Here is a 26333-nt window from a genome sequence, read left to right as displayed (position 1 = left end):
CAAAACCCAAACGCTAACTGAAGTATGTAAATATTTAGAGAAAATAAGTGCCGTCTGAAGGGCTCGGACAATAGGTTAGCTGTAATTTCCAGCAGCTGGTTTTTGAAACACCCATTTTCTGTCACTCGGAGGTCGGTACAGCATCACCAAGAAAGTCTTTCCCACGGCAAGAGGGTCAGCCACCCGGAGAAGCCGATTTAAAGGCGATTATTGGTAAAAACAACCCGGTGGGAAAGAGATGACGAAACCTCTTTTCCCCGATACAAAAGACGCCACAGGACGTCCCAAAAACCCTTTACAGCCAACGAAATGCAGCTGTAATGTAGGAAATGCAGAAGGGAAGTAGCGCACAGCAAGCTCCCACAAAACACGACAACGTCCCGTTTCAGTGGTGTTGGCTGAAAGGATAAATATTGGCCAGGACACCGGGAAGAACTCCCCTGCTGCGTTTTGAAGTAGTAGCGACGGGGTCTTTGCCACCCGACCCCGAGGGGGCAGGCGGGGGCCTCGACTTAATGATGCGCCCCAAAGATTAACACCTCCAACAGTGCAGCACTCCGTCACTGCTGCACCGGGGCGTCGAACTTTGATTCTTTTGTTTGCTCAGCCCTCCGGGGCGGGGCTCGAACCCACAACCTTCTGACTCCGAGACGAGAGTGTTACCCACTGAGCCACGGTTGACTCTTTGGCACACCGTCTGAAATAGATCCGGTCAGTTACTTTCAAAAAAGGTGAACTGCACCAAAGCTTAAGGAAAAATACACAGTGTCATGGGGAAAGTGCAGGGAGTGGGGCTAATTGGATAACTCTTTCAAAAGAGACAAAACAGGGGTGATGGGCTGATTGGCCTCCTACTGTGCTGCACCATCCTTCCTTCAGCCCTGCCAAAATACAATGGGCTAAATTTTCCGCGTTCCAACATCAGTGTTACTCCGCTGGAGTGCAGCACCTGTCATCACAATCTTTATTCCACTGAAGCCCCCATTTATACAAGGCCCCTACCGCCTTGCTACAGATCACTGGGGAGGGACCTGGGGGAGGCTTACAGCTGACAAATGGCGCACTCAGCTGTCCCGTCGCGTTTGGGTTTACAATGAGCTTCAGAGTCTTAAGTAGATACTCATGTTTCTTCAATCCATTGCCGAAGACAGACGGACCGTACATATCCACACTGACCCACCAGTCTATTCACGGCGCGACACAGCAGGAGGAGGAGAAGGAAAGGCCGAAACTTAATGTGCTATAAGGTTGAGGCACATATAGTCAAGAGCCATACGTTGAGGATTGATCTGAAATAACCATTTGTGCTTTCATCACGAGGCAAACTGGTTTCATTTCTTAACATAAATCCCTCCTCTCTCGGGAAGCCTAGGATAACTTTTTTTTAAAAATTTAGTCATGAGATGCTGTGGCTAAGTCAGAGGGCATTTAAGAGTCAACCACGTTGCTGTGGGTCTGGAGTCACATGTAGGTGAGATAAGGATAGTAGGACATTGGCGAACCAGATGGTTTTTTTTTAAAAAAACAACAACCGACAATGGTTTCATGAGACTTTTAAATTCAAAATCTCACCATCTGCTGTGGTGGGATTCGAACCCAAGCTCCCAGATCTCTGGAGTGCCAGTCCAGTGACAATCCCACTATGCCACCAGTTCCCCTAACAAAGAATAGGCCATTCAGCCCAACCTGCTCCGTGCTGGAGTTTATGTTCCAAATGAGCCTTGCTCCACCCCATTTCATATTGCACCATTAGTATATCCATCTATTCTTTCTCCTTCATGTGTTCATCCAGCTTCCCCTTAAATATGTTGATGCCAATGTCTCAACGAGGCTTTCCTCCCTGAATAAAGGTGGCTCCTGCAAGAGACTTCCAAAATTCTACCACAGTTGTGAAATGTTTCCCAATTTCACTCCCAAAAGGTCAGGTTCTAATTTTTAGGCAATGCCCCTAGACAAAATCAGCAGAAAGCGTTTCTCTATCTACCTTGGTTACAGAGGAAGAGGCCATTCAGCCCATTGTGTCTGTGCTGCCTCTCCAAGAGCAATTCACCTAGTGCAAGTTCTTCCTTTTCAGGTAATAATCCAATTCCCTCTTGCAAGCCTTGTTGAACCTGCCTCCATCTCACTCTCAGGCAGCACATTCCAGATCCTAAAAGATTTTCATGTCACCATTACGTACCACCTTTGCCAAATTACCTTAAATCGGTGCCCTCTGGTTCTCAAACCTTCCACCAATGGGAACAGTTTCACCCCATCTATTCTGTCCAGCCCACTTCAGGATTTTGAGCACTTCGGTCAAATCACCTCTCACCTTCTCTTCTCTAAAGAGAGCAATCCCATCTTCTCCAACCTATCCAGGTAACTGAAGGTCCTCACCCCCTGGAACCATGAATATTTTCACTGGGCGTCAGCTTAGATTTGCGTGTTCAAGTACCGGAGAGGGGCTTGAGTTGACAATCTTCTGACCCGGAGGTGAGTGCGCTCCCCACTGAGCCATGGCTGACACAAAGATGAATTAGGGTGGGAAGAATCGCGAGAGAAGCATAAACACTGGCATGGATCAGTTGGGAGGAATGGCTTATTCCTGTGCTGTAAACCACAGAATCTCTACAGTGCATAAGTTCGGCCCATTGAGTCTGTACTGGCTCTGAAAGAGCATTCCACATGGCCCCACTCCCCTGCCTTATCCCCGCAACCTTGCACACCCTCTCTTTTCAGGTAGTAATCCAATTCCCTTCTGAATACCTCGATCGAACCTGCCTCCACCACCCTTCTCAGGAAGTTTGTTCCAGACTCCAACCACCCTCTGGGCAAAAAAAAAATGGTTTTCCTCACATCACTTTTACTCCTTTTGCCAATTATTTTGAATCTGTGCCCTCCAGTTGGGTGGGAAGTTTCTCACTATTTGCCCTGCCCATTCCACCCTCAGGATCTTGAATACCTCTTATCAAGTCTCCTCTCAGAACCTCTTTTCTCCAAGGAAGGGTTAAAATTCAAATGCATTTCGACATAGTGGAACACAGGTACTGGCAAAGCTAAAACAGGATGGTTTCCACTTGCGCACTTCCACTTCCGAGAAATCCCGCTTTCATTTAACGCCTGCATCAATAGGATCTCAGACAAGAACACTTGCTGATTTCTCCGAACTCGCCCACACATATGCTAGGATGTTGAGACCACCTGTGGTGGCCACAATCTGCTCGATAAAAGGATCTGCCAACTCTGGAAGGGCCAGCCCAATACTTTTCTAGTTTATATGAACGAATAATCAACTCAAACATTAGACGAGTAGCAACTTGTATTTGTGGAGCACCCTTTAGCATATTAAAATAGCCCAAGGTGCATCACAGGGACAGAGGCATAACAGACAAAATATGACACGAGCAACAGAAGGAGATACAAGGGACAGGTAACCAAATACTTAAGGTGAGGGGCGTGGTGGGTGGCATAATGGTAATGTCACTGGACGAGTAATCCTGAGGCCCAGGCTAAATGCTCTGGGGACACAGTTTCAAATCCCACCACGGCATGGAAAACAAAGCTAGTCTCAGTAATGAAACTATCGCTGATTGTCTTAAAAACCCATCTGGTTCACTAATGCCCTTTAGGGAAGGAAATCTGCCTTCCTTACCCACATGCAACTCCAGGCCTACAACAACAATGCGATTGATTCTTAACTGCCTTCTGCATTGGCCCAGCAAGTCACTCCGATCAAGGGAAATTAGGCATGAAGGAATAAAAGAAAGAGAGAGAGCGAGAGAGGAAGAGTGAAACAGAGAGACGACTCTCCTTCAAAGCTGAAGAGGGCTGAAAAATGTGATGGGTTTTACCCTAAAAAAAAGGGGAAGAGGCGGGGGGGGGTCAGGTGAAAGAAAAGGGAAGGTCAGAGATAGGTCAGAGGGTTGGGGTAAGAGGAGGATAAAAGCAAAATACTGCAGGTGCTGGAAATCGGAAATAAAAACAGAAAATGCTGGGAAAACTCAGCAGGTCTGGCAGCGTCTGTAGAGAGAGAAACAGGGTTAACGTTTCAAGTCCAATGTGGCTCTTCTTCGGGAACTGGCCAGACCTGAGTTTTTCCAGCACTTTTTTTTTTTTATAAACAGTGCAGTAACAGTTTTCCTTCTTACCTGACAGAGGCCATTGAGCTCAGTGTGTGTACTGGCTTTATGAACAAGCTATCATATTTATTCCAACACCCCAGCCTATTTTCCCCTAACCCTGTAAATTATTCCTCCTGGAGGACATGCCGACTTGCCTTTGGAATCAGAAACATGCGCCTGCATTTGAGATCTTAACCGTGAAGATATTTCTCCCGATTTTCACGATTCTTTTACCAGTTATTTTAGTCTGCGACCTCTGGTTATTGACCCACGTGTCAAAGGCAACAGCTTCTCCTCAGTTGCTCCTATCAAAATCCCTGGTCATTTTGAATACCTTTATCTGTGCTGGCTCCGCCAAGTGTGAATGAATTTTGTCCCTGGCAATGGTCTCTAATAGTTTTCCTGTCTCGGACAGTGGACCGACTGACCTGGTAGTTACCAGGTTCACCACTCTGCCCTCTTTTGAACAGCGGGTGTATAGTATTTGCAATTCTCCAGTCCAGTAGCAACACCCTCTTATCCAAGGTTGCATTGAAAGATTGCGGTCAGAACTTCTGCTATCCTCGCCTTTCATGTCCCCTCGGTGGGTTAGAATCCAACCCATCTGGACCAAGTGACTTCTGTCTATATTGAGATAATTGAAGCTTGCTACTATTACGGCTCTGTGATTTTCAAATATCCCTGAAGTTTGCCTGCAGGTTTGCTCCTCCATTACTTCCTCAATATTTAAACATCTACAGTAAATGTCGAGCGACGCAATTAGCCCTTTTTCGGCTTCTTGGCTCTAACCAGATAAGGTTCAGTCTTTGAAACCTCTAGTATATTGACCCTCTGTTCAACAGTAATATTATCCTTGATCAATATTGTAGCAGACCCCGCCTTTTCCCCTCCCTCTCCTGAATACATGGCAGCCAATAAAAACGGTAATTTCCCAATCCTGATCTTTCTACACTATTCTTTGTTCTGTGGCTCTTTGCCCCTCCTTGCTTTCTGTGTGCGTTGTCTTGTTGCTGTTACATCTGGTCCTTGCTCCTGTGCCAAATTAGCACAGCACGAGGTAACCTCCCCACAAGGACACTGGTCCCAGCTCTGTTCAGTTGAATTCAGGTCTGCCAGAACTGGTCCCAGTCCCCCAGGAATCTTTTGTGAAATTCATTTGTGGGATGTGGACGTCGCTGGCTAGGCCAGCATTTATTGCCCATCCCTAATTGCCCTGTTCAGAGGGTGTTTTAAGAGTCAACCACATTGCTGTGGGTCTGGAGTCACATGTAGGCCAGGTCAGGTCAGGACATTAGTGAACCAGAAGGGTTTTTTAACAACAATCGGCAATGGTTTTATGGTCACCGTTAAGACTTTTAATTCCAGATTTTTATTGAATTCAAATTCCACCATCTGCTGTGGTGGGATTTGAACCCAGGTCCCCAGAGCATTACCCTGGCTCTCTGGAATACTAGTCCAACGACAACAACACTACACCATCGCCTGCCCTGAAGACCTCTCTCCTGCACCAGCCACGCCTCCACCCACACTGCCTTGTAGCTTCTGTGCTCCCTAGGGATGCTGCACTTTTGTTCGATCCTTTTTCCTCACTCCTGAAACGATCTACGGAGCACCCAGCTTCTTGTCCAGCTACAGTGACACCCACCACCTTCCAGCTCAGAAAGCCAGAGCTCGAGCAGTTGGCAGCCCTTCCTACATACACATTTTAAAGATATATAGGCTCCCCGATAACTCAGAATGTGACGACAATGAGCCCCACCTATCCCGCCCTGTTAGCTAACAAGTTATTCCCAATTCCTTGTAACTCTAAGGCCATTTTAACTGTTCGAATGCCTAAAACTCTAAACATTTTTTTAAAAAAATCGCAAACTCGATTAAAAATAACCTGTTTTTAAAAGAAATCTAACCACTACTTAAAAAATTCTAGTTGCTAAACACAAAGCAATAAGCTAAATACTTAACTCTAATTTGTTTATGATGTTGGGCCACCATTTGACTATTTAGCCTGTTTCACACTCCTCACCATGTTCTGTCATTGGCTGATTCACTATGTAACTGCTCCTCATGGCCCCAGCAATGCCCTCCACATTAGAACAAGAGGTTCTGCAGCCAAAACTGCACCTCCTTCCCAAAATCCACAAATAGAACTGTCCTAGGTAGATCCACTGAACATAATTATTTCCATCCTTTTTCTCCTCATCCAGTCTCTTCCCACCTACATTTGTGATTCTTCTGACACATGACACAGTTCCAACAATTTCCAGTTTCCTGGGCCTAACCGCCTCCTCCTCACTATGGAAATCCAATCCTTCTACACCTCCACCCACCCCACCAACCAGGACAGTCTGAGGGATCTCAGCTTCTTCCTTGAACGGAGGCCCGAGCAATCCCCATCCACCATCACCCTCCTACTCCACTTGGCTGACCTTGTTCTCGCATTGAACAATTTCTCCTTTAGCATGTTTCACTTCCTCCAAATAAAAATAAAAGTGTTGCTATGGGTACCCACATGGATCCTAGTTATGCCTGTCTTTTTGTGGGGTAGGTGGAACATTCCTTGTTCCAGTTCTACCCAAGCCCCCCCACAACTCTTTTCAGGTACTTTGATGACTATCAGTGTTGCTTCGTGCTCTTGGGAAAATTCTTCAATTTTGCTTCCAATTTCCACCCTTCTCACCTTCAGGTGGTCCATCTCTGCCACTTCCCTTCCTTGACTTCTCGGTTTTCATTTCTGGGGATAGACTATCTACTAAGCTCATTATAAGCCCACCGACTCCCATAGCTACTTCGACTACAGCTCCTCACACCCTGTTTGATGTAAGGACTCCATCCCATTCTCCCAGTTTCTCCATCTCCGTTGCACTAGTTCTGATGATGCTAACTTCCACAACAGATCTTCCTCCTCTTCCCTCAACTGAGGACTCCTCATCACCACCATCCCCCCACCCCCACCCCCACTGTGGTTGACAGGGCCCTTAACCATGTCCAGCCCATTTCCTGCACCTCTGCCTTCACCCCCTTCCCCTCCCTCCCAGAACCATGACAGCATCCCCCGCCTTGTCCTCACTTTCTACCCATCAGCCTCCGTATTCAAAGGATCATCCTCTGCCATTTCTGCCAACTCTAGCATGATGCCACCACCAAGCGCATCTTCCCCTCACCCACCACTCCCTCTGGCCCACTGCCGTCAGCATTCTGAAGGGGCAATTCCCTCTGCGACACCCACTTGCTCAATCACCCTCAACACCTCGTCTCCTTCCTCCATCATCTTCCCGTGCAATCGCAGGAGGTGTAACACCTGTCCCTTCACCTCCTCCGCCCCCTCACCGTCCAAGGCCCCAAACACTCCTTCCAGATGAGGTAGCAATTCACTTGCACTTCTTTCAATTCACTCTGCCGTATTTGCTGCCCACAACGCAATCTCCTCCACACTGGAACAGAGTTCTGCCTCCCCGCTAAGAGGAGTCATACTGGACTTGAAACGTTAACTCTGTTCCTCTATCCACAGATGCTGCCAGACCAGCTGAGCTTTTCCAGCACTTTGTTTCTCTTTCAAGATTTCCAGCGTCCGCAGTATTTTGCTTTTGGTTACAGCCCTGTTTCGGTTTACCTTGAACCCTGTTCACACCAGACAATTCTGCCCAATTATCGGAAGATTACAGAACAGGTTTCTAGACACAACAATGAATCAGAGATGCTACAGAAAGTTAACAAAGAGCAAAGCGCTGCAGAAATGGTACGGTTAATATTAAAAGATGCCAGAAGCACTCAGTAGGCCTGGCTGCCCTTCTGAAGATCTGGCTCAAGTTTTTAAACAATGCCCTCTAACCCTAGACTCCCCAACGGGTGGAAATAGATTCTATCTACCCCCCCTTAATGGCTTGAAAACTTTGATCAAATCACCCTTTAATCGTCTAAATTCCATGGAATACAATCTCAGTTTGTGTACAATGTCTCCACGTCATGTTGATGGTGAAAGGTCAAAAGCAGGTAATAATGGACAAGAAGCAAGAGGTGGGTCTTTGGAGGGGGGGGTGACTTGTTCCTAAAAGGACTTTCATTTATATAATGCTTCTTGTGGCCATTGGACATCTCAAAGTGCTTCACAGCCAAAGAAAGACGCCTGAATCACTGCTGCAGTGTCGAGAAATCCCTTAACTTCCTCCAGTCCCATGGAAAGGGCATCAACCTGAAACGCTAAAACTGTCCAGATGCTGCCGGATCTGTGGCGGGGGTGGGGGGGGGAGTTTCAGAAAGTTACACTTGCTTTGATGCACAATCAATCAATCATTCATAAATCGGTCCCAGCAGAAAAATAGGTTGCCAAACTCGAAACGGAACGGGATTGTGTTTTTTTTCCCGTGTAAAAGGCATCATAGGATCATTAGAAAGAGAGAAGGGAGTAAGCCATTCGAGCCCTCAACCTGCTCCACCATTCACTAAGATCATGACTGGTCTGATGTGGCCTTAACTCCACTTTCCTGTCTGCCCCTCCATAACTCTCGACTCCTTCGTCAGTCAAGAATCTGGTGAACTCGGCCTTGAGTATTGTCAATGATCCTGCCTCCGCTGCTCAGTGGGGAAGAAAATTCCCAAAGACTTAACAACCCTCGAGCATTGTGCACCCTTGAACCCTCGAGCGTTGTGCAGAAAAGGCAGGTAAATGGAGTTGAGGTAGAGGAACCGGAGATATTGGCGGTTCAAGGTGATTTGGTTGAGGTGTTTAGGGTTTTGAAGGGGGCTGATTGGTTACAGAGTGAGCGAGAGTGTAGGTGAGAGAGCGCGAGAGAGAGCAACATTGTCTACTGGTATGAGGAGTCTAGGGCAAGGGAACATGACAAGTCAAATCAGAACCAGGCCATTCAGGAGAGAAGTTAGGAAACATTTCTTCACACAAAGGGGTGGTGGACATGTGAAACTCTCTTAACTATTTTTGTTATTCACTCAAGGGATGTGTGCATCGCTGGCAAGGCATTATTCACTATTAAAAGTCATATTCATTGCTCGGAGATAGATAGATTTTTGCTAAACGAGGCAATGAAAGGATCTGGAGCCCAGGTAGGTGGATAGCATTAAAATCAGACATGATTTCACAGAAGAATGTAGTGGCTCGACGGGCTGAATGGCCTCCCTCCGGTTCCAATGAGCTATAGGTTAGATATATCCAAATGACCCAGCCTCCACTGCTCTGCGGGGGAGAGAATTCCAAAGACTAACAAACCCCCGAGCGCTGTGGTGAAAGGGGTAGGAGGGTGCAGAATGGCTTAGAGGTAAACGGTACAAAGAGCAGTGATAGGGAGCGGAATCCAAAAAGACAACAGTGAGAGAGTGTCCACGAATGTGGCATCGTTACTGATAAGTGTATGACTAGGTACCTTCTGTCCACCGTGCTTGGTGCTGCCCTCGGGTCTCACTGTTAGCTTGACGGCCGTTTGCCATTGCTCCTGGGTCTGGGTTCCACGTGCGGTTATCACAAACTTCAACTGCTTTCCAGGGAGGTGAACGTTTTCCGTGGCGTACACCACACCGTCACGTTGGACCCTGAAACTCGGGTTACTCGTTTCGTGCTGCACCACCACGCTCCCGTAACAGTCATCAAACCCCACTGGAAAAGAAAACAGCAGAGCATTCTTAGTTCCCAACACATTCACACAGACGCGGAGCACAAAATAGCATTTGAACAGAAACAAAGTTCCAGGTCGGTGGGCAAAAAGCAGGCGGACTCTCTTGATTGCTCATTCAAAAAGAGGCAGCACAGGCATGATAGACCGAATGGCCTCCTTCGTGTTTTAACAGTATTACACGTACAAACACACTGTCGCGGCCACTTTTTAAAAAAAGAACAAAATTTAAACTGGGGAGCCGCTAAGTTTGTCAAAAAAAACTCCACTAATCATTATCTAATTGTATTAAAATTTATGTCTATTTGTATTAAAATTCAAAGTTGTTGCTTACAACCAGTTACTTTCAGGCAAAAACTGGTCTTCCTGTTATCATTTAATGACGCAGGACAGAAAGTGGCTATTTGGCCCATCACGCCTGTGCTGGTTCTTCGAAAGGACTATCCAATCAGTCCCACTGGCCCTGCTCTTGGCCCATGGCCCTGTGAATCTTCCCTCTCTAATCACCTTGTGAAAGTTACTTTTGAACCTCCTGCCACTGCCCTTTCAAGGCAGCGCATTCTCAATATTACCATATTTCCAACATTGTTTCTGGATTCAAGCGGGAGTGAGAGACAGAGTTCATTATGGGATAGGTTGAGAGTGGTTTCATAGAGTTTTAAGTGCACACGAGGCACTCCCGGTGAGGAGTCTTCAGTGAGAGCGCACCGGAAGAGAAAGAAAAACGAGCCAGAGATGACAGAAGTACAATGAGAGTTTTGGTGGCAGTGAGAGTGAGGTATGGGGTGGAGTCAGTCCCCCATCTGTCCTCTAAGGCCGATGCAAAACGATCCCACAGCCACCATTTCTAAAGAAGAGGGGTGTTCTCCCCAGCCTCCCGCCCAATCTCTGCCCCTCAACCAGCATCGCTAAAGTCAGATCATCTCGTCGTCATCACCATCACATTGCTGTTTGTGGGATCTGCCTGTGCAAAAAAATCAGCTGCTTCCTTTCCTACATTACTGCGGAACATTCAGAAATCTTTAATTGTCTGTGGGATGCCCCGAGTTCCAGAAAGGCGCTATTCAAATGCACGTCACGGTCAACACATCACGAGGATTGCCAACTTATGGTCTTTAAAAAAAAAAATTCGTTCTTGGGGTGTGGCCATCACTGCCAAGACCACCACTGATTGCCCATCCCTAACTGCCCTCGAGAGGGTGGTGGTGAGCTACCTCCAATGGAGTGGGTTACTCGGCAATTTCAGAGGGCTGTTAAGAGGCAACCACATTGCTGTGGGTCTGGAGTCACATACAGGCCAGACCAGGTAAGGATGGCAAATTTCCTTCCCTAGGGGTATTTTTGTCCCCACTGTTGTTTCATTCTGGATGAGCACTCTTCCATCACAGAGAGATCTCCCAACATAAATCTTACATTCTTTGTATAATCTCAGAACTTGATATTTGATGACCCCCCCCTGAAGGTTTTGGATACAAGCCCCATGCTGAATTTAAGATAAGCACACACAACTGTCCAACTGCCCTGTTTGTAATGTTAAACCAACAATACAAACATGACCAACTGGATGATACCTTTCCACTTCCCAGTCGCTGGTTATAATGAACACATTCATCTTACTAACTTAAATCAGTAAATTTGCTTTTCTACATCAAAAAGCACACTAGAGATCTCTTGCTATTAACACAACGGGCAGAATGCTATAGAGAGTGTCGACTCTCATATTGCTGTATACCAAGAGATGGTCAGGTATTAAAAGGCTACTTTTATAATAAGAAAACCAATTTCCTCCCCTGCGTTTCTGAATGCTTTGATCCTTGCTCCAATTCTATCGCATCGCCATTTGCGGCCATGCCTTCAGCTGTCAAGGCCCTAAGCTCTGGAATTCTTGCCCTATACCTCTCCCACCTCCTAGAAGATGCTGATTACAACCTACCTCCTTGACCAAGCTTTTGGATAACTGCTTATGTTGCCTGGTGCAAAAAAGTTTTGGTCGCAGAGCACTTGGGAGTGTTTTACTACATTAAAAAAAGAAAATTAGGAAAGCATTCATTTAGCACTTTTCTCAAATGCTTTACAGCCAATGAAGCACTTCTGAAGTGTAGTCACTGTTGTTATGAAACATCTTTAGTTTTTTTGCATACGTACCAGTTGTTACAAGGATTCCCTCGATATCAGGCATCCTCCAGCAAACTCTGTCAGCTAGCTATTATTTTAGTCTAGTCTTGGTCGTCAAATGTCCTCAGAAATGTTTATTTCTCTCTAAAACTTGACAACTTCCCCTTTTTCTTCTGTCACCTTGCTCAAATGGTCAATCATAAATGCTCAAGTTTAGACCAGTTTAGGCTGCGCTAAACTGTGAAGACATCAAAGTCAAACCAGGCCCCGTCATCAAACAACATCCACCCATGTGTTACAAAAAGGTGTCGACAGCAGGAACCTTGGCCAAGGTTTTGCTCCTGCCAGGTTACTTGTGGCCACTTGAAGCAAATCACTGCTTCCCCAAACGAGGATGAGTCAACTGCGGCTCAGTGAGTGGCACTTTCGCCTCTTGAGTCAGAAGGTTGTGGGTTCGAGCCCCACAAAAAAGACAGATTACCTGGTCGTTACCACGTGACTGTTTATGGGAGCTTGCTGTGTGCAAATTGCTCGCTGTGTTTCCCGCACTAAAGCGGTGACGACACTCTGGCTGCACGTCAGTGTGATGGGCCAATGTTGCGAAAGGCGCTATATAAATAAAATACGTTTCCTTGTTTTCAGCTACCTCGGCGCACAGAGGATCGAACCCACAGCTTTTCTAGCTCCGTTTTCCATTAATTAGTTGGGATAAGCACCACGTGAAAAGTTCAATTTATAAACTACACTTAGACTTGACTGGCAGTCAGAAAGTAACTTGCATTCATATACCGCCTGTCATGTAGTTCAAACATTGCTAGGTGCTTCACAGGAACGGAAATCAGACAAAAGTTGTGTCACCGGGGCACATGAGATAGATATTAGGGCGGGTGACTGAAAGCTTGTTCAAAGAGGTAGGTTTTATCAGACTCAGACACCTACAGTGCAGAAGGAGGCCACTCCGCCCATTGTGGCCATGCCAGCGAACAAAGATCTGACTACACTCATCCCATTTTCCAGCACTCGGCCCATAGCCCTGGAGGGAATATCTAAATACTTCTTAAACTCAACCACCCTTTCAGGCAGTGAGTTCCAGACTCCCACCACCCTCTGGGTGAAAAAACTTTCTCAACTCCCCTCTTAGTCTTCTACCTCTTACCTTAAATCTATGCCCTCTGGTTATTGACCCCTCTACTATGGAAAAAGTACCTTCCTATCCACCCTAAATATATCCCACATAATCTTATACACCTCTGTCAGTTCCACCCTCAACCTTGGCTGCTCCAAGGAAAACAACCCCATCCAATCTTTCCTCATAGCCCAGTCTCTCTCCGAGTGCACATATATTCTGTCCCTCAGAATTATTTCTAGTAACTTCCCCACCATCAAGGTTAGACTGACTGGCCTGTAATTTCCTGGTCTATCCCTTCCTCCCTTTTTTAATAATGGGACAACGTTAGCAGTCCTCCAATCCTCTGGCACCTCACCTGTGTGGTCCGAGAGGATTTGGAAGTTACTGCCAGGGCCCCTGATATCTCTTCTCTTGCCTCCCTCCCCTTTATAGAGTGTCTCAAAAAAAAGAGAGGCGCAAAATGGTTTTGGAAGGGAATTCCAGGGCTTAGACAGCTGAAGACTTGGGGAGGGAAGGGGGGGAAATGGCAGTGGTATTGTCACTGGACTAGTATTCCAGAGACCCAGGGTACTGCTCTGGGGACCAGAGATCAAATCCCACCACAGCAGATGGTGGAATTTGATTTCAATAAAAATCTGTAATTAAAAGTTTAATGATGGCCAATAAAACCACTGTCGGTTGTTGTAAAAACCCATCTGGTTCACTAATGTCCGATAGGGAAGGAAATCTGCCGTCCTTACCTGGTCTGGCCTACCAGATACCCTCTGAACAAGGGCAATTAGGGATGGGCGATAAATGTTGGCCAAGCCAGTGAAATGCCCACATCCCATGAATGTTAATATTTAATAAAAACATGGAGCAATGAAAATTGGAGGTAGTTGGGATGGAGGAGGCCAGAATTTGAACATAGGGGTGTTGTAAGTTAAACAGAAAGGCTGCCTCAATACAGAGAGAGAGAGTGAGATGGGTGGAAATGTCAAAAAGTGAGAAGTTGGAACTAAAAACAGAATGCTGGAAATACTCGGCAGGTCAGGAGGCCTCTGGGGAGAGAGGAACAGATTCCCCAGTCCTAATGAAAGGCCGCCAATCGGAAACGTTCACTGTTTCTCTCTTCACCAGATGCTGCCAGGCCTGCTGAGCATTCCCAGCATTTTCTGTTTTTAATTTCACATTTCCAGCATCCGCAGGGTTTGGCTTTTGCAGGAGGCCTGAGCAGCAGCCTCCTGGTAAACATACTTTTTTCTCGATTTACAAGGAAGGAATAATAAACACACTCTTGCTCAATTGGACTCATGCACCAAGTGAAGTGTGGTTTTACAGTGACTGAATAGTTTCAAAGCCCAAAAGGTATCAGGTTTGCAGTTCCAGACTACAATACAGATTTAATCCTAGACTATTTAAAAAAAAATGTATTTAATTACTCACGGCCTGGTGTGAGGGAGGAACATCTGTTCTGCAGATTCATGAGGTTCCGAACCTTCACTGCACCCTAAATCTATGGTCAAATGTAACATAGAAAACTAAACTCTATAGACATCTTTGTGAGGAATGTGAGACCATAAGACATAGGAGCAGAAATTAGGCCATTCGGCCCATCGAGTCTGCCCCGCCATTCAAATCATGGCTGATAAGTTTCTCAACCCCATTCTCCCACCTTCTCCCCGTAACCTTTGATCCCCTTACCAATCAAGAACCCATCTATCTCGGTCTTAAATACACTCAATGACCCGGCCTCCACAGCCTTCTGTGGCAATGAATTCCATAGATTCACCACTCTCTGGCTAAAGAAGGTGATGCATTTTGGAACAAGAGAAAGAGAGAGGCAGTATGGACTTAATGGGACTGTTCTAAAGAGTGTGCAAGAAGAGAGGGACATGGGCATTCATGTGCAAAGATCTTTGAAGGCGGCAGGACATTGAGAGAGTGGTTAGCAAAACATATGGGATCTTGGGCTTCAAATAGAGGCGTTGAGTACAAAAGTAGGTAAGTCATGCTGAACCTTTATAAAGCTCTGGCTAAGCCCCAACTAGAGCACTAGTTTTGGTCACTGCACTTTAGGAAGGATGGATGTGAAGGTCCTTGAGAGGGTTCAGAGGAGATTTACCAGAATTCCTCCAAGGGATGGGGGAATTTAGCACAAGGTTAAGTTGGAGAAGCAGGGGTTGTTCTCTTTGAAGGGACACTTGCTGGAGGAGTACAGGTTTGGACAAGTAGACAAGGAAAAGCTGCTCCCATTAGCTGATGGCACAAGGACTAGGGGGCTCAGGTTTAAGGTTTTGGGCAAGAAATGCAGGGGTGGGAGATGAGAGGAAGAACTCTTTACCCATGACCTGGAACTTGCTGCCTATGAAGATGGTGGAAGCAGTCAATGGTTTCAAAAGGTAAATGGATGGGCACTTGGGGGAAATAACGATGCAGGGCTACAGGGAGAGAACAAGGGAATGGGTTGCTGTACAGATCCAGCATGGACACAATAGGCTGAATAAGTCTCCTTTGATGCTGTAACGATCCTATGACACAATTTCCCACTTCTTGTCCTTGCTATATAGGCCAAATCTGATCCGTGGCCTCTCCCATATGATGGTACGCTTGTGTCCCATTCAAGTGTTTCTGCAGCACAGAATCTAAACAGCTAGAGGAGCCAAGGACCTGGGGTATGGGCAGCTGAAACAGTGATACCAACCCAATAAGTCCATAAGCCAGAATGGAAACTCCTAAAATCAAGAGCTTTAGTACAAAAAATCAAGAGTTGCTATCATTCCGCCACAAACATAAATCAAGAGGTTGCCGGTTGGTTTATACACCTTGTTGGTGGCTACATTAATCCCCAACAGGTCAGAACTCTTTATAAAAATGACATTACTGCCCAGGTCTAGGGAGAGAAATTATGGGTTCCAGTACTTCTCTAGTTTCCGAACACCTTATTCCTTCCTCCATCACCACCGCCCACTTTAACCTGCCCAGCCAACCATGTACGCAATGTTTTTTTTTTGCACTTTCATGATTCACCAATCAATTGGCCAGACAATCACAGAAAAGGTACTAGTAAAACGATAACGCCCATTGTTGGCACCTGGTTACAAATATCGTTCGATATATATGTAGCATGTGTCATTAATATTAAAGGGCAGCAATGATATAATGCAGTGTTAGTTTGTGTGCGCTCTGTAGGTGATCCCACCACGACTATTAAACAAACCAGAGAGGTACAAATTTTACTTTAACAGCATGGTGCAGTATTGTTGTTTTGACAGGAAAATATCCCCTGAGTTATTTATAACACGTTCCAGACAATGACACAGATTTTGGTGTCTGCCTCAGACCTCATTAACATGTTCTACATACTGCACCATATGAACAGAGTGACAGTAAATTCATCTTTGGGGAAAGATCCAATACTTGCAACCCAGATAAACAGCCCAAGATCTTTTCAATTCTTTAGAAGTAGAAAACTACTTCCTTCTGCCTAGGTTCATATTTGCCTTTATAATTATTTCATAGAAGGGTGTAATCGGATTCTATTTTATCAGTAACCTCAGAGCTTAGAAAGATCAAAATGGCTCCTGAGCAACAAAGTGGAATGATTGAACAACACTGGTCATCACGGTCAGTGAGAAGCATTGGAGCCCTCAGGAGTCTCTGCATCACAACTTTAAAGAGACCAGGAGACAGAGCCTGAATGGTCCACAACTGTATGTGTTTTCTTGATTAGCAAGTTTGATTGTTGCTTCGCACTACAATATAACTTCAATATCTATTATGCAGCACAATTTTATCAGGATATTTCAATACCTCAAAAAGCTCACTAAATAAAACTCCAAGATAGAGTGGGATGATTGGTAAATAGACAAAAAGGACAAGATTGAAGTCAATGGAAAAGACTCTTGAGAATCATTCGCGGTGTAAAACAGGTTGATTTACTGTAAGCCCATTTATACACTCCTGTCCTGGAAATTTCACCCGGCAAAGCCTGATCAGTCAACTTTCATTAGAAACAAAATAAACACAACCCCAACCATGATTCCACCCTCTGTTCACAAGATAATTCTGGATAACAAAGGCCATCTAATCCAGATATCATCCATCCCAGAATGAATGTGTTAGGAGGAGTAGGCCATTCAGCCCCTCAAGCTTATTCCATCATTTGATGATGTTGCTCACATTATACCAGTGACTACAACTCAAAAGTATTTAATTGGCTGTAAAACAATCTGGGACATTGTGAAAGGTGCTGTATAAATGTAGGTTTTATCTTTCTTTCACAATGCCTGCATGCAGTAGGCAGAGTGACTGCAACAATGGTGAATTGGAGGCCCAATGCTGATTCTCGAAACTTAATTAATCACAGAGCAATCAACTGAAGTGGCTGCAAAGAAATTACTATTTACAAAACAATTCAACTCTGTAGCTAACCTCCTCCCCACCAAATCCCACTCCAAACCCTGGCTAACCCCCCCAAACCCTCCTGCAAACCCCCACCCCCCCCCACAACCTTCTCCCCAACCACTCTTCCAAGCTCCCTGCAACACCTCCTGCAATCTCCCCCCCTCACCTCCTCCCAAACCCCCATCTAATCTCTTCTGCCCCACCACCCAACCAGCGAGTCCCCCCAAACCTCCACGCCAATCCCCCTCGAATCTGCCCACAACGCCCCCCCCGCCCCAGGTAGCATCCAATCAGTTCTAAAATTACAGGGATTTGACTTGGCCAATCTCAAGCGAGAACACTTAGTTGCCACGGTGTTTCTCACCTTCGGTCAGGGCAGCTTCATGGTTTTCTGGCAGGCTTTTCAGAAAGAAACAGGTCGGAACCAAGGCCCTGCCTGAATGTTAGAGGCAGCACAGCTGACACATGACAAGACTTCTAAAATATCTCAGCCTTGACGGTTTGGGCTTCTTTTTCAGCCGGTCTTTCAGGTCTGCAGCTCTGGCTACACAGTGAGTCCAGCCAGAAACTCCGTTCACAACTCCGATCCTGGCCCCCCCACACCCCCGATCTAGCCCAGGGCCCTGGTGTTTGGCACCGCCTGCAGCCCTCTCTCCCGGACCCTGGGACTGCCCCCTCAGAGCATAATGAAGCCTAATTTCAGGGACCAACGTCCCAATGGCGCCTAAACTCAACACCAAGTCAAGCTTCCAAGGCTTTTTTCAGATAATTATGAGTGGCTAATGACAATGGGCATGGATAAGTGAGGGGCATAATGTCCTCATGTAGGACGCCTTGGGGTGACTGGGATGCCCAGGTGTCAGGTCTGCTTCCACCACTGGCATCTACCCAGCAATGTGTCCAGGTATGTCCGGTACACAAAAAGCAGGACAAATCCAACCCAACCAATTACCGCCCTATCAGTCTACTCGCGAACATCAGAAAAGCGATGGAAGGGGTCAACAGAACTATCATGCTGCACCTTAGCAATAACCTGCTCACGGACGTCCAGTTTGGGTTCCACCAGGGTCACCCTGCTCCTGACCTCATTACAGCCTTGGTTCAAACACAGACAAAAGAGCTGAACTCTCGAGGTGAGGTGAGAGTGACTACCCTTGACATCAAGGCAGCATTTGACTGAGTGTGGCATCAAGGAGCCCTAGCAAAACTGGAGCCAATGGGAATCAGGGGGAAAACTCTCCACTGATTGGAGTCAAACCTAGCACAAAGGAAGATGGTTATGGTTGTTGGAGGTCAGTCATCTCAGTTCCAGGACATCACTGCAGGAGTTCCTCAGAGTAGTGTTCTGGGCCCATCCATCTTCAGCTGCTTCATCAATGACCTTCTTTCCATCATAAGGTCAGAAGTGGGGATGTTCGCTGATGTTTGCACAATGTTCAGCACCATTTGTGACTCCTCAGATACTGAAGCAGTCCATGTCCAAATGCAGCAAGACCTGGACAATATCCGGGTTTGGGCTGACAAATGGCAAGTGTCAGGCAATGATCATCTCCAACAAGAGAGAATTTAACCATCGCCCCTTGATGTTCAATGGCATTACCATTACCTGTGCCCGAGCAGGAGAGAGGGTCTGTTTGGAGATCCCAGACACACAGTCCTGCCATCTGGAACAGATAAGAATCCCCAGGAGGGAGGAGCAGCAACTTGAGGGCCCAGGATTGTTCACCCAGAGTCAGGAGAAACCCTGCCATGTGCCCTTATGAGGCTGGGGAAATGGGCGGGAGTGGAGGGGTTGCATGGGAGTAAGAGAGAGACGGTGTCTCTGAATCCCCCACTATCAACATCCTGGGGGTTACCAATGACCAGAAACTGAACTGGACTAGCCATATAAATATTGATACATGGGAACACCACCACCTAGAAGTTCCCTTCCAAGTCACTCACCATCCTGACTTGGAAATATATCGCCGTTCCTTCACTGTCGCTGGGTCAAGATCCTGGAACTCCCTCCCTAACAGCACTGTGGGTGTACCTACACCACATGGACTGCAGCAGCTCAAGAAGGCAGCTCACCACCACCTTCTCAAGGGGCAATTAGGGGTGGGTAATAAATGCTGGCCCAGCCAGCGACACCCACATCCCATAAAATTAATAAAATAATAGGAGTCTCTCTTCTTCCCTCCGCTCCAGCAGGGACCTCTGAGCAGACATCTCCCCCTCCCACCCTCTGTCTCTCTTACTCCCACGCAACCCCTCCACTCCCACCCATTTCCCTGGCCTCAGAGAAGGGCACGTGGCCGGGTTTCTCCTGACTCTGGCACCCTCAAGTCCCTCCTCCTCCTCCTCCTGGGGATTCCTATCTGCCCCAGATGGCAGGGCTGAGGAGTCTGGGATCTCCAAACAGACCCTCTCTCCTGCTCAGGCACAAACATTGGGTCCAAGGCGCTAACGTCACCCTGCATCTCGTGCACATGCATCAGGAATCTCCAAGGCTTCAAAAGGCAACATGCCTCAACAGGCCCCAACTTGAGTTTCACTGTCTAGGTGCCATGGAGAGTACAACCAATCAAGTGTGCACGTGCAGACGACAATAAAGATCCCACTTTCTAGAGTCCTCTTACGTGGACACAAGGAAAAGGAGGAGTAGGCCATATGGCCTCTCGAGCCTGCTCCGCCATTCAATACGATATGATCTCTGGCTTCTTCTATTCTTTCAAGGGGATGCGGCTGTCGCTGGGCAAGGCCAGCATTTGTTGCCCATCCCTAATTGCCCTTGAACCGAGTGGCTTGCCGGGCCATTTCAGAGGGGCAAAGTTAAGAGTCAACCGCATCGCTGTGGGCCTGGAGTCACATGTAGGCCGGGCCAGACCAGGCCGGGTAAGGGCGGCAGGTTTCCTACCAGTGGACCAGATGGGTTTTTAACAACAATCACCGAGGCCGGTTTTTAATAATCCGGATTTGCGGATCGAATTTACGTCCCCACCAGCTGGCCGCGGTGGGATTTGAACCCGTGCCCCTGCCGCGTTAGCCTGGGCCTCCCGATTACTGGACATTTACCGCCGCACCACGTGGGACTTCCCTGCCCACTTCCCGTATCCCTCCATTCCCTGCGTAATTAAAAAAAAATAAATAAATAAATTCTACCGTGGGGCTGGACGTCTAGCCGCGAGAGCTGGAACGCGTCTGCTGAAGATGCACGGCTGGGTGAGGGAGGTGATGTGCAAAAAGGCAAACGGTTTAAGAGGCAGCAGAAAACTGCTTGCAGGAGGAGCACAGCCCAGACAATAAATTTAAAACAGCAACAGCACAAAGCAATTAGCCGAGGCGCACTTTAAAAGCAGACTGGCTGAGTAACTTCAGGAGTATATACTGTCCAGCTAAGTGTAACACATCAACCCTGCATGAATTCTTCACTACAAAGCATTCTTAAAATGTTCAGGTTGTACATCAGAATTACCTCATGGCCATGAAAGGGCACTAGCAATCTTACATATAACTTGATATGACAGCAGGAGACTGCAGATGGTTTCTGATGCAGACTGATCTTAATAAAGAGGTTTAACTTTGAAGTTACACAGCATATCATCCCAAACTATTACCCGTTTCCAACATCCCACAATTCAATGCCGTACAGCGCAGGTTTTAGCAGGCAATTAAGTTCGCCGGCCTGCGGTTTCTATTGGTGAGCGGTTTAATTAAATTGTAATCAGCTCGGCTTTTGTTAATTAGATGAAAATTGGGAATCCACGGGCAGCCTCATTTTCTGTCGTTGTTTTGCGACCTCTGTGCAATACTTTCGATGCTGTGACAATAATTGGGCCTTGGAAGAATCAATGGCACCAGGAATAACATTATGGTAGACACAGCACAACGGCTGTGCAATTACTCTCTCTCACACACACACACAGACACACAGACAGAGAGACAGAGAGAGACACACGCGCACAGAGAGAGACAGAGAGACACACGCACACAGAGAGACAGAGAGAGACACACACGCACAGACAGAGAAACAGAGAGACACACGCGCACAGACAGGGACAGAGAGACACACGCACACAGACAGAGACAGAGAGAGACACACGCGCACAGACAGAGAGAGAGAGAGAGACACACGCGCACAGAGAGACAGAGAGAGACACACGTGCACAGACAGAGAGACAGAGAGAGACACACGCGCACAGACAGAGAGACAGAGAGAGACACACACGCACAGACAGAGAGACAGAGAGAGACACACACGCACACAGACAGAGAGACAGAGAGAGACACACACAGACAGAGAGACACACAGACAGAGAGACACACAGACAGAGAGACACACAGACAGAGAGACACACGTGCACAGACAGAGAGACACACGTGCACAGACAGAGAGACACACGTGCACAGACAGAGAGACAGAGAGAGACACACGCGCACAGACAGAGAGACAGAGAGAGACACACGCGCACAGACAGAGAGACAGAGAGAGACACACGCGCACAGACAGAGAGACAGAGAGAGACACGCGCACAGAGAGACAGAGAGAGACACATGCGCACAGACAGAGAGACAGAGAGAGACACACACAGACAGAGACAGAGACAGAGAGACACACAGACAGAGAGACACGCATGCACAGACAGAGAGACAGAGAGAGACACACGCGCACAGACAGAGAGACAGAGAGACACACGCGCACAGACAGAGAGACAGAGAGAGACACACGCGCACAGACAGAGAGACAGAGAGACACACGCGCACAGACAGAGAGACAGAGAGAGACACACGCGCACAGACAGAGAGACAGAGAGAGACACACGCACACACAGAGACAGAGAGACACACGCGCACAGACAGAGAGACAGAGAGAGACACGCGCACAGACAGAGACAGAGAGAGACACACGCACACACAGAGACAGAGAGAGACACACGCGCACAGAGACAGAGAGAGACACACGCGCACAGAGACAGAGAGAGACACACGCGCACAGAGACAGAGAGAGACACACGTGCACAGACAGAGAGACAGAGAGAGACACACGCGCACAGAGACAGAGAGAGACACACGCGCACAGACAGAGAGACAGAGAGAGACACACGCACACAGAGAGAGAGAGAGAGAGACACACGCACACAGAGAGACAGAGAGACACACGCGCACAGACAGAGAGACAGAGAGACACACGTGCACAGAGAGACAGAGAGACACACGCGCACAGAGAGACAGAGAGACACACGCGCACAGACAGAGACAGAGAGAGACACAGACAGAGACAGAGAGACACGCGCGCACACCGACAGACAGAGAGACACACACAGAGACAGAGAGAGACACACACACAGACAGAGACAGAGAGAGAGACACACACACAGACAGAGACAGAGAGAGAGACACACACAGACAGAGACAGAGAGACACACACACACACACAGACAGAGACAGAGAGACACACACACACACACAGACAGAGACAGAGAGGGACACACGCGCACAGACAGAGACAGAGAGGGACACACGCGCACAGACAGAGACAGAGAGGGACACACGCGCACAGACAGAGACAGAGAGGGACACACGCGCACAGACAGAGACAGAGAGGGACACAGACAGAGACAGAGAGAGACACAGACAGAGACAGAGAGAGACACAGACAGAGACAGAGAGAGACACATGCACACAGACAGACAGAGACACACACAGACAGAGACAGAGAGAGACACACACACACACAGAGACAGAGAGAGACACAGACACAGAGACAGAGAGAGACACACACAGACAGAGACAGACAGACACACGCGCACAGAGACAGAGAGAGAGACACAGTAATTCCCACCCATTTAATAATCTCACGTTTATTATACTTCAACCTTTCTCCACCCCAACCCCTGCCCCTCATCCCAAACATCCACTGTTTTCAGGCCACCGCAACTAAAGCTTTGCAGGAACCTTTGGGGACTTTGCAGCTGCATTTCTTTTTTTTAAAGAAGGATTTCAATATAAAACGGAAAGGTAATTGCCATCGTAAATTGAGAGTGTGAACCGTGAATGGTCTTTCAGGACGCAGCCAGAAAACTTGCTGACAGGGGTAGACAGAGTAAATTCTGGATTAAACGCTGTCGTGGGCATTTTGCTCTGCTCTGCTGACGCATTTTCTCTCCTTTGTCGAGCGGAGGCACAGAAATCCCTCAGCGCTGACATCTGCACCATTGGGGGGGGTGGGGAGGGGTGTGGAGGGTGGAGAGATGGGAGTAGGCAAGGCAACTGCCAACAGTAGCTTTTGTTCTGCATCACCGAGCGGGCCAAGCAAAGCATGACAGCGTCGCAAACACAACAGCTAAACACAGGCAGCTCGAAACGCCCACAGTGCCCCACAGCTTCCGTACGCACAAGGGCACAAGCAAACAAAAAAAAAATGGAGCGGGGAGGCCATTCAGCCCGTCGAACCTGTTCTGCCATCACGACTGACCTGTATCTTAAATCTGATTCCGTAGCCCTTAGCCGACTCTTGTCCATCTCAGTTTTCAATTGACCTCGACGTACAAGATTTTTTTTTTGGGGTGGGAGAGTTTTTAAGCAACGGCTTTGTGAGAAGGAGTCGTTTCCTGACATCAGCCCCCTGAACGGCCCTGGCTCTCAGGTGTAGGTTCTGCCCCTTGGCGCTGGGGTCCCCAGGAGGACGTTAGTTTCTCTCTAATCAACCCCATCGACTCCTCTAATCGTTTTCAACACTTGAATGGGGATCACCCGTTAATCTTACCCACTCCACAAAATCCGGTGTACGCCAATTTAATAATCAAAACGTTTTTAAATCACAAAAAAATCGGGAGATCCAGCCGGGCACTGGTCAGTTGTTGACGTTCAGGAGACCGGTCACTAAAACAATGAAGTATGTGATCTATTTATATCGAGGTACACGGGGGAATGTATTTTGACAGTAGGTGTTACATCTCACATAATCAGTTCTTGTATAAGGCAAATTGGGAAAGGAAGGTTTACTGAAAGCAATGACTTACAGTGTTACAAGGGCTATATAAATGTAAAATGATCCCAAGATGCCTCACAAGAGGCAATCATGGTACCAAGCTCAACACCAAGCCACAGAAAGGAGGTTTTAGTACAGGTGGACCCAAAACTTGTTCAGGAAAGTAGAGGAGCAGCATCTGAGGAGGAGAGGGAGAGGTGGGCTTGGTTTAGGGGGGGGAAATTCCAGAGCTTAGGGTTGAGGCTTTTGTTAAGACATTGCTGCCAATGGTGAAGTGAAGAATATTGTGGATACTCAAGGGATGGGTGTTGGTGCTGGTAATCCTTCTACTGATATGTGGCTGCGGTAAGGAGTTACTCCACACTTTAGTCTTTAATCCCCTTTCCCCACCCTAGCTGTGCGTTGGTGGTGGGGGAGTGAACGTTTTAAATCGGTGGATGGGATGCCGATCCAGGGGGTGTCATTTTGACCTGGATGGTGTCGAGCTTCTCGAGTCCGGTCGGAGCTGCGCCTCGGAGCTGTGAGGGAGAGTCAGACAGACCCGAGAGGTGAGCTCTGTTTCCCTCTCCACAGATACTGCCAGAAACGCTGGGTTTTTCCAGCATTTGATTTCAGGTTTCCAGCAATCTGCAGTATTTCGCTACCTTCTAGCTTGGAAAAAAAAACTGTCGAGCACCTGATATATGGAGCCTGTTTCAAGACTGTGCGCGTCACTATCCGGGGTTAATGCTGCACTCCGGCCTCTGCAGCACCCACCTGTTTGTGGAAGGCCCTCAAGCGTACCTGTGGACACCGCGTGCTCCCTCTCCGGGCACACGAAGGCGCTGACGTAACCGTGGGAAGAGAAGCAGGCAGTCGGGTCAGCCGCCCGCCGCCTTGCCCTGCCTCTAAGGGCCACCTCGGCCAAGCCCAGGAGCAGGCCCCGAGCTCCTCCGGTCAATTCTCGGCTCAAGCGTATCCGCTCCGAGGACAGCCACCCCCCGAAACCAAATTACAACAAAGCGAGATATAGAAACTATTAAAGCTCAGAGAGAGGGAGAGAGAGTCCTTAAACAGCGCTGTCGCCGTCAGCTTCCAAACATCTGACAACTGAGTGTAAACGGCCCATCAAAGCTAGGTATGCTCGCCCGATCATTGAGTTCAGGCAGTTATAAGTAGCACATTTTGCGACACGTTTAAGTACCCGTCCCACTAGGAGATGGTTGAATTTAAACAATTCCTTGCAGTGTTGATGTGTTCCATGTCTAATCTCCTCCCGCCTTAAGGCACTACTTCCAATAAATGGCATCGTTAACAAGTGTTAAGCTGTGTGAAGGAAGAATGAAAAGCTAAAAGCCCTTCAGTAGAGACTATTTACATCTCCTTTGTCGGGATCTGGGGGAAACTAAAGGGTTGTAAACTACAGGTTTAACACAATCAAATGTGTCCTGTGAAGATCACTTCAAAAGGGCCATTTACAATCTAATGGCACCATCGATACTGGGCAGCGAGAGGGGAAAAAAAAGCCTCCAAAAGCAAAAGGTTTAAGAACATCAGGAGCAGGAGCAGGCCATTCAGCCCCTCAAGGCTATCCCACCTTTCAATAAGATCGAGGATCTTCCCCCTCAACTCCACTTTCCCAACCACTCCCCATATCCTTACAGCTCAGAAATCCTAGTCTTGGATATGCTCATAAAGCAGGCGTTCAACAGCATTCCAGACTAGAAAATTCCAAAATAAAAGCAAAATACCGCGGATGCCGGAAACCTGAAATAAAGTACAGAAAATGCTGGAAAAACTCAGATGGTCTGGCAGCACTTGTGGAGAGAGAAACAGAGTTCACGTTTTGAGTCTGTATCACTCTCTGTCTCAGCTCTGGAGTGTAGCTCCAACAGAGCTCAAGAAGCTCGACACCATCCAACACCTGATTGGCGTCCCATTCATCAATTTAGACATTCACTCCCCTACCACCGATACACAGTAGCAGCAGTGTGTGTACCATCTACAAGACGCACAGCAGCAACTCCCCA

General features: G+C 47.5%; 1 protein-coding gene across 1 annotated transcript in view; it reads right to left on the bottom strand.

Annotated features, from left to right (window-relative positions):
- The window catches only part of LOC144680039 (cadherin-2-like), a 183427-nt gene that overhangs the window by 69453 nt on the left and 87641 nt on the right, over nucleotides 1-26333 (bottom strand). Inside the window, exon 3 of the mRNA XM_078541142.1 lies at nucleotides 9476-9705. Coding sequence (XP_078397268.1) covers nucleotides 9476-9705 — 230 coding nt within the window. The remainder of the gene's footprint in view (nucleotides 1-9475; nucleotides 9706-26333) is intronic.

This window comes from Cetorhinus maximus, chromosome 4 (genome assembly GCF_964194155.1).
Source record: "Cetorhinus maximus chromosome 4, sCetMax3.hap1.1, whole genome shotgun sequence".
Taxonomy (NCBI): domain Eukaryota; kingdom Metazoa; phylum Chordata; class Chondrichthyes; order Lamniformes; family Cetorhinidae; genus Cetorhinus; species Cetorhinus maximus.
Note: the sequence above shows the minus strand (reverse complement) of the source record. Positions and strands in the feature narration are given on the sequence as shown.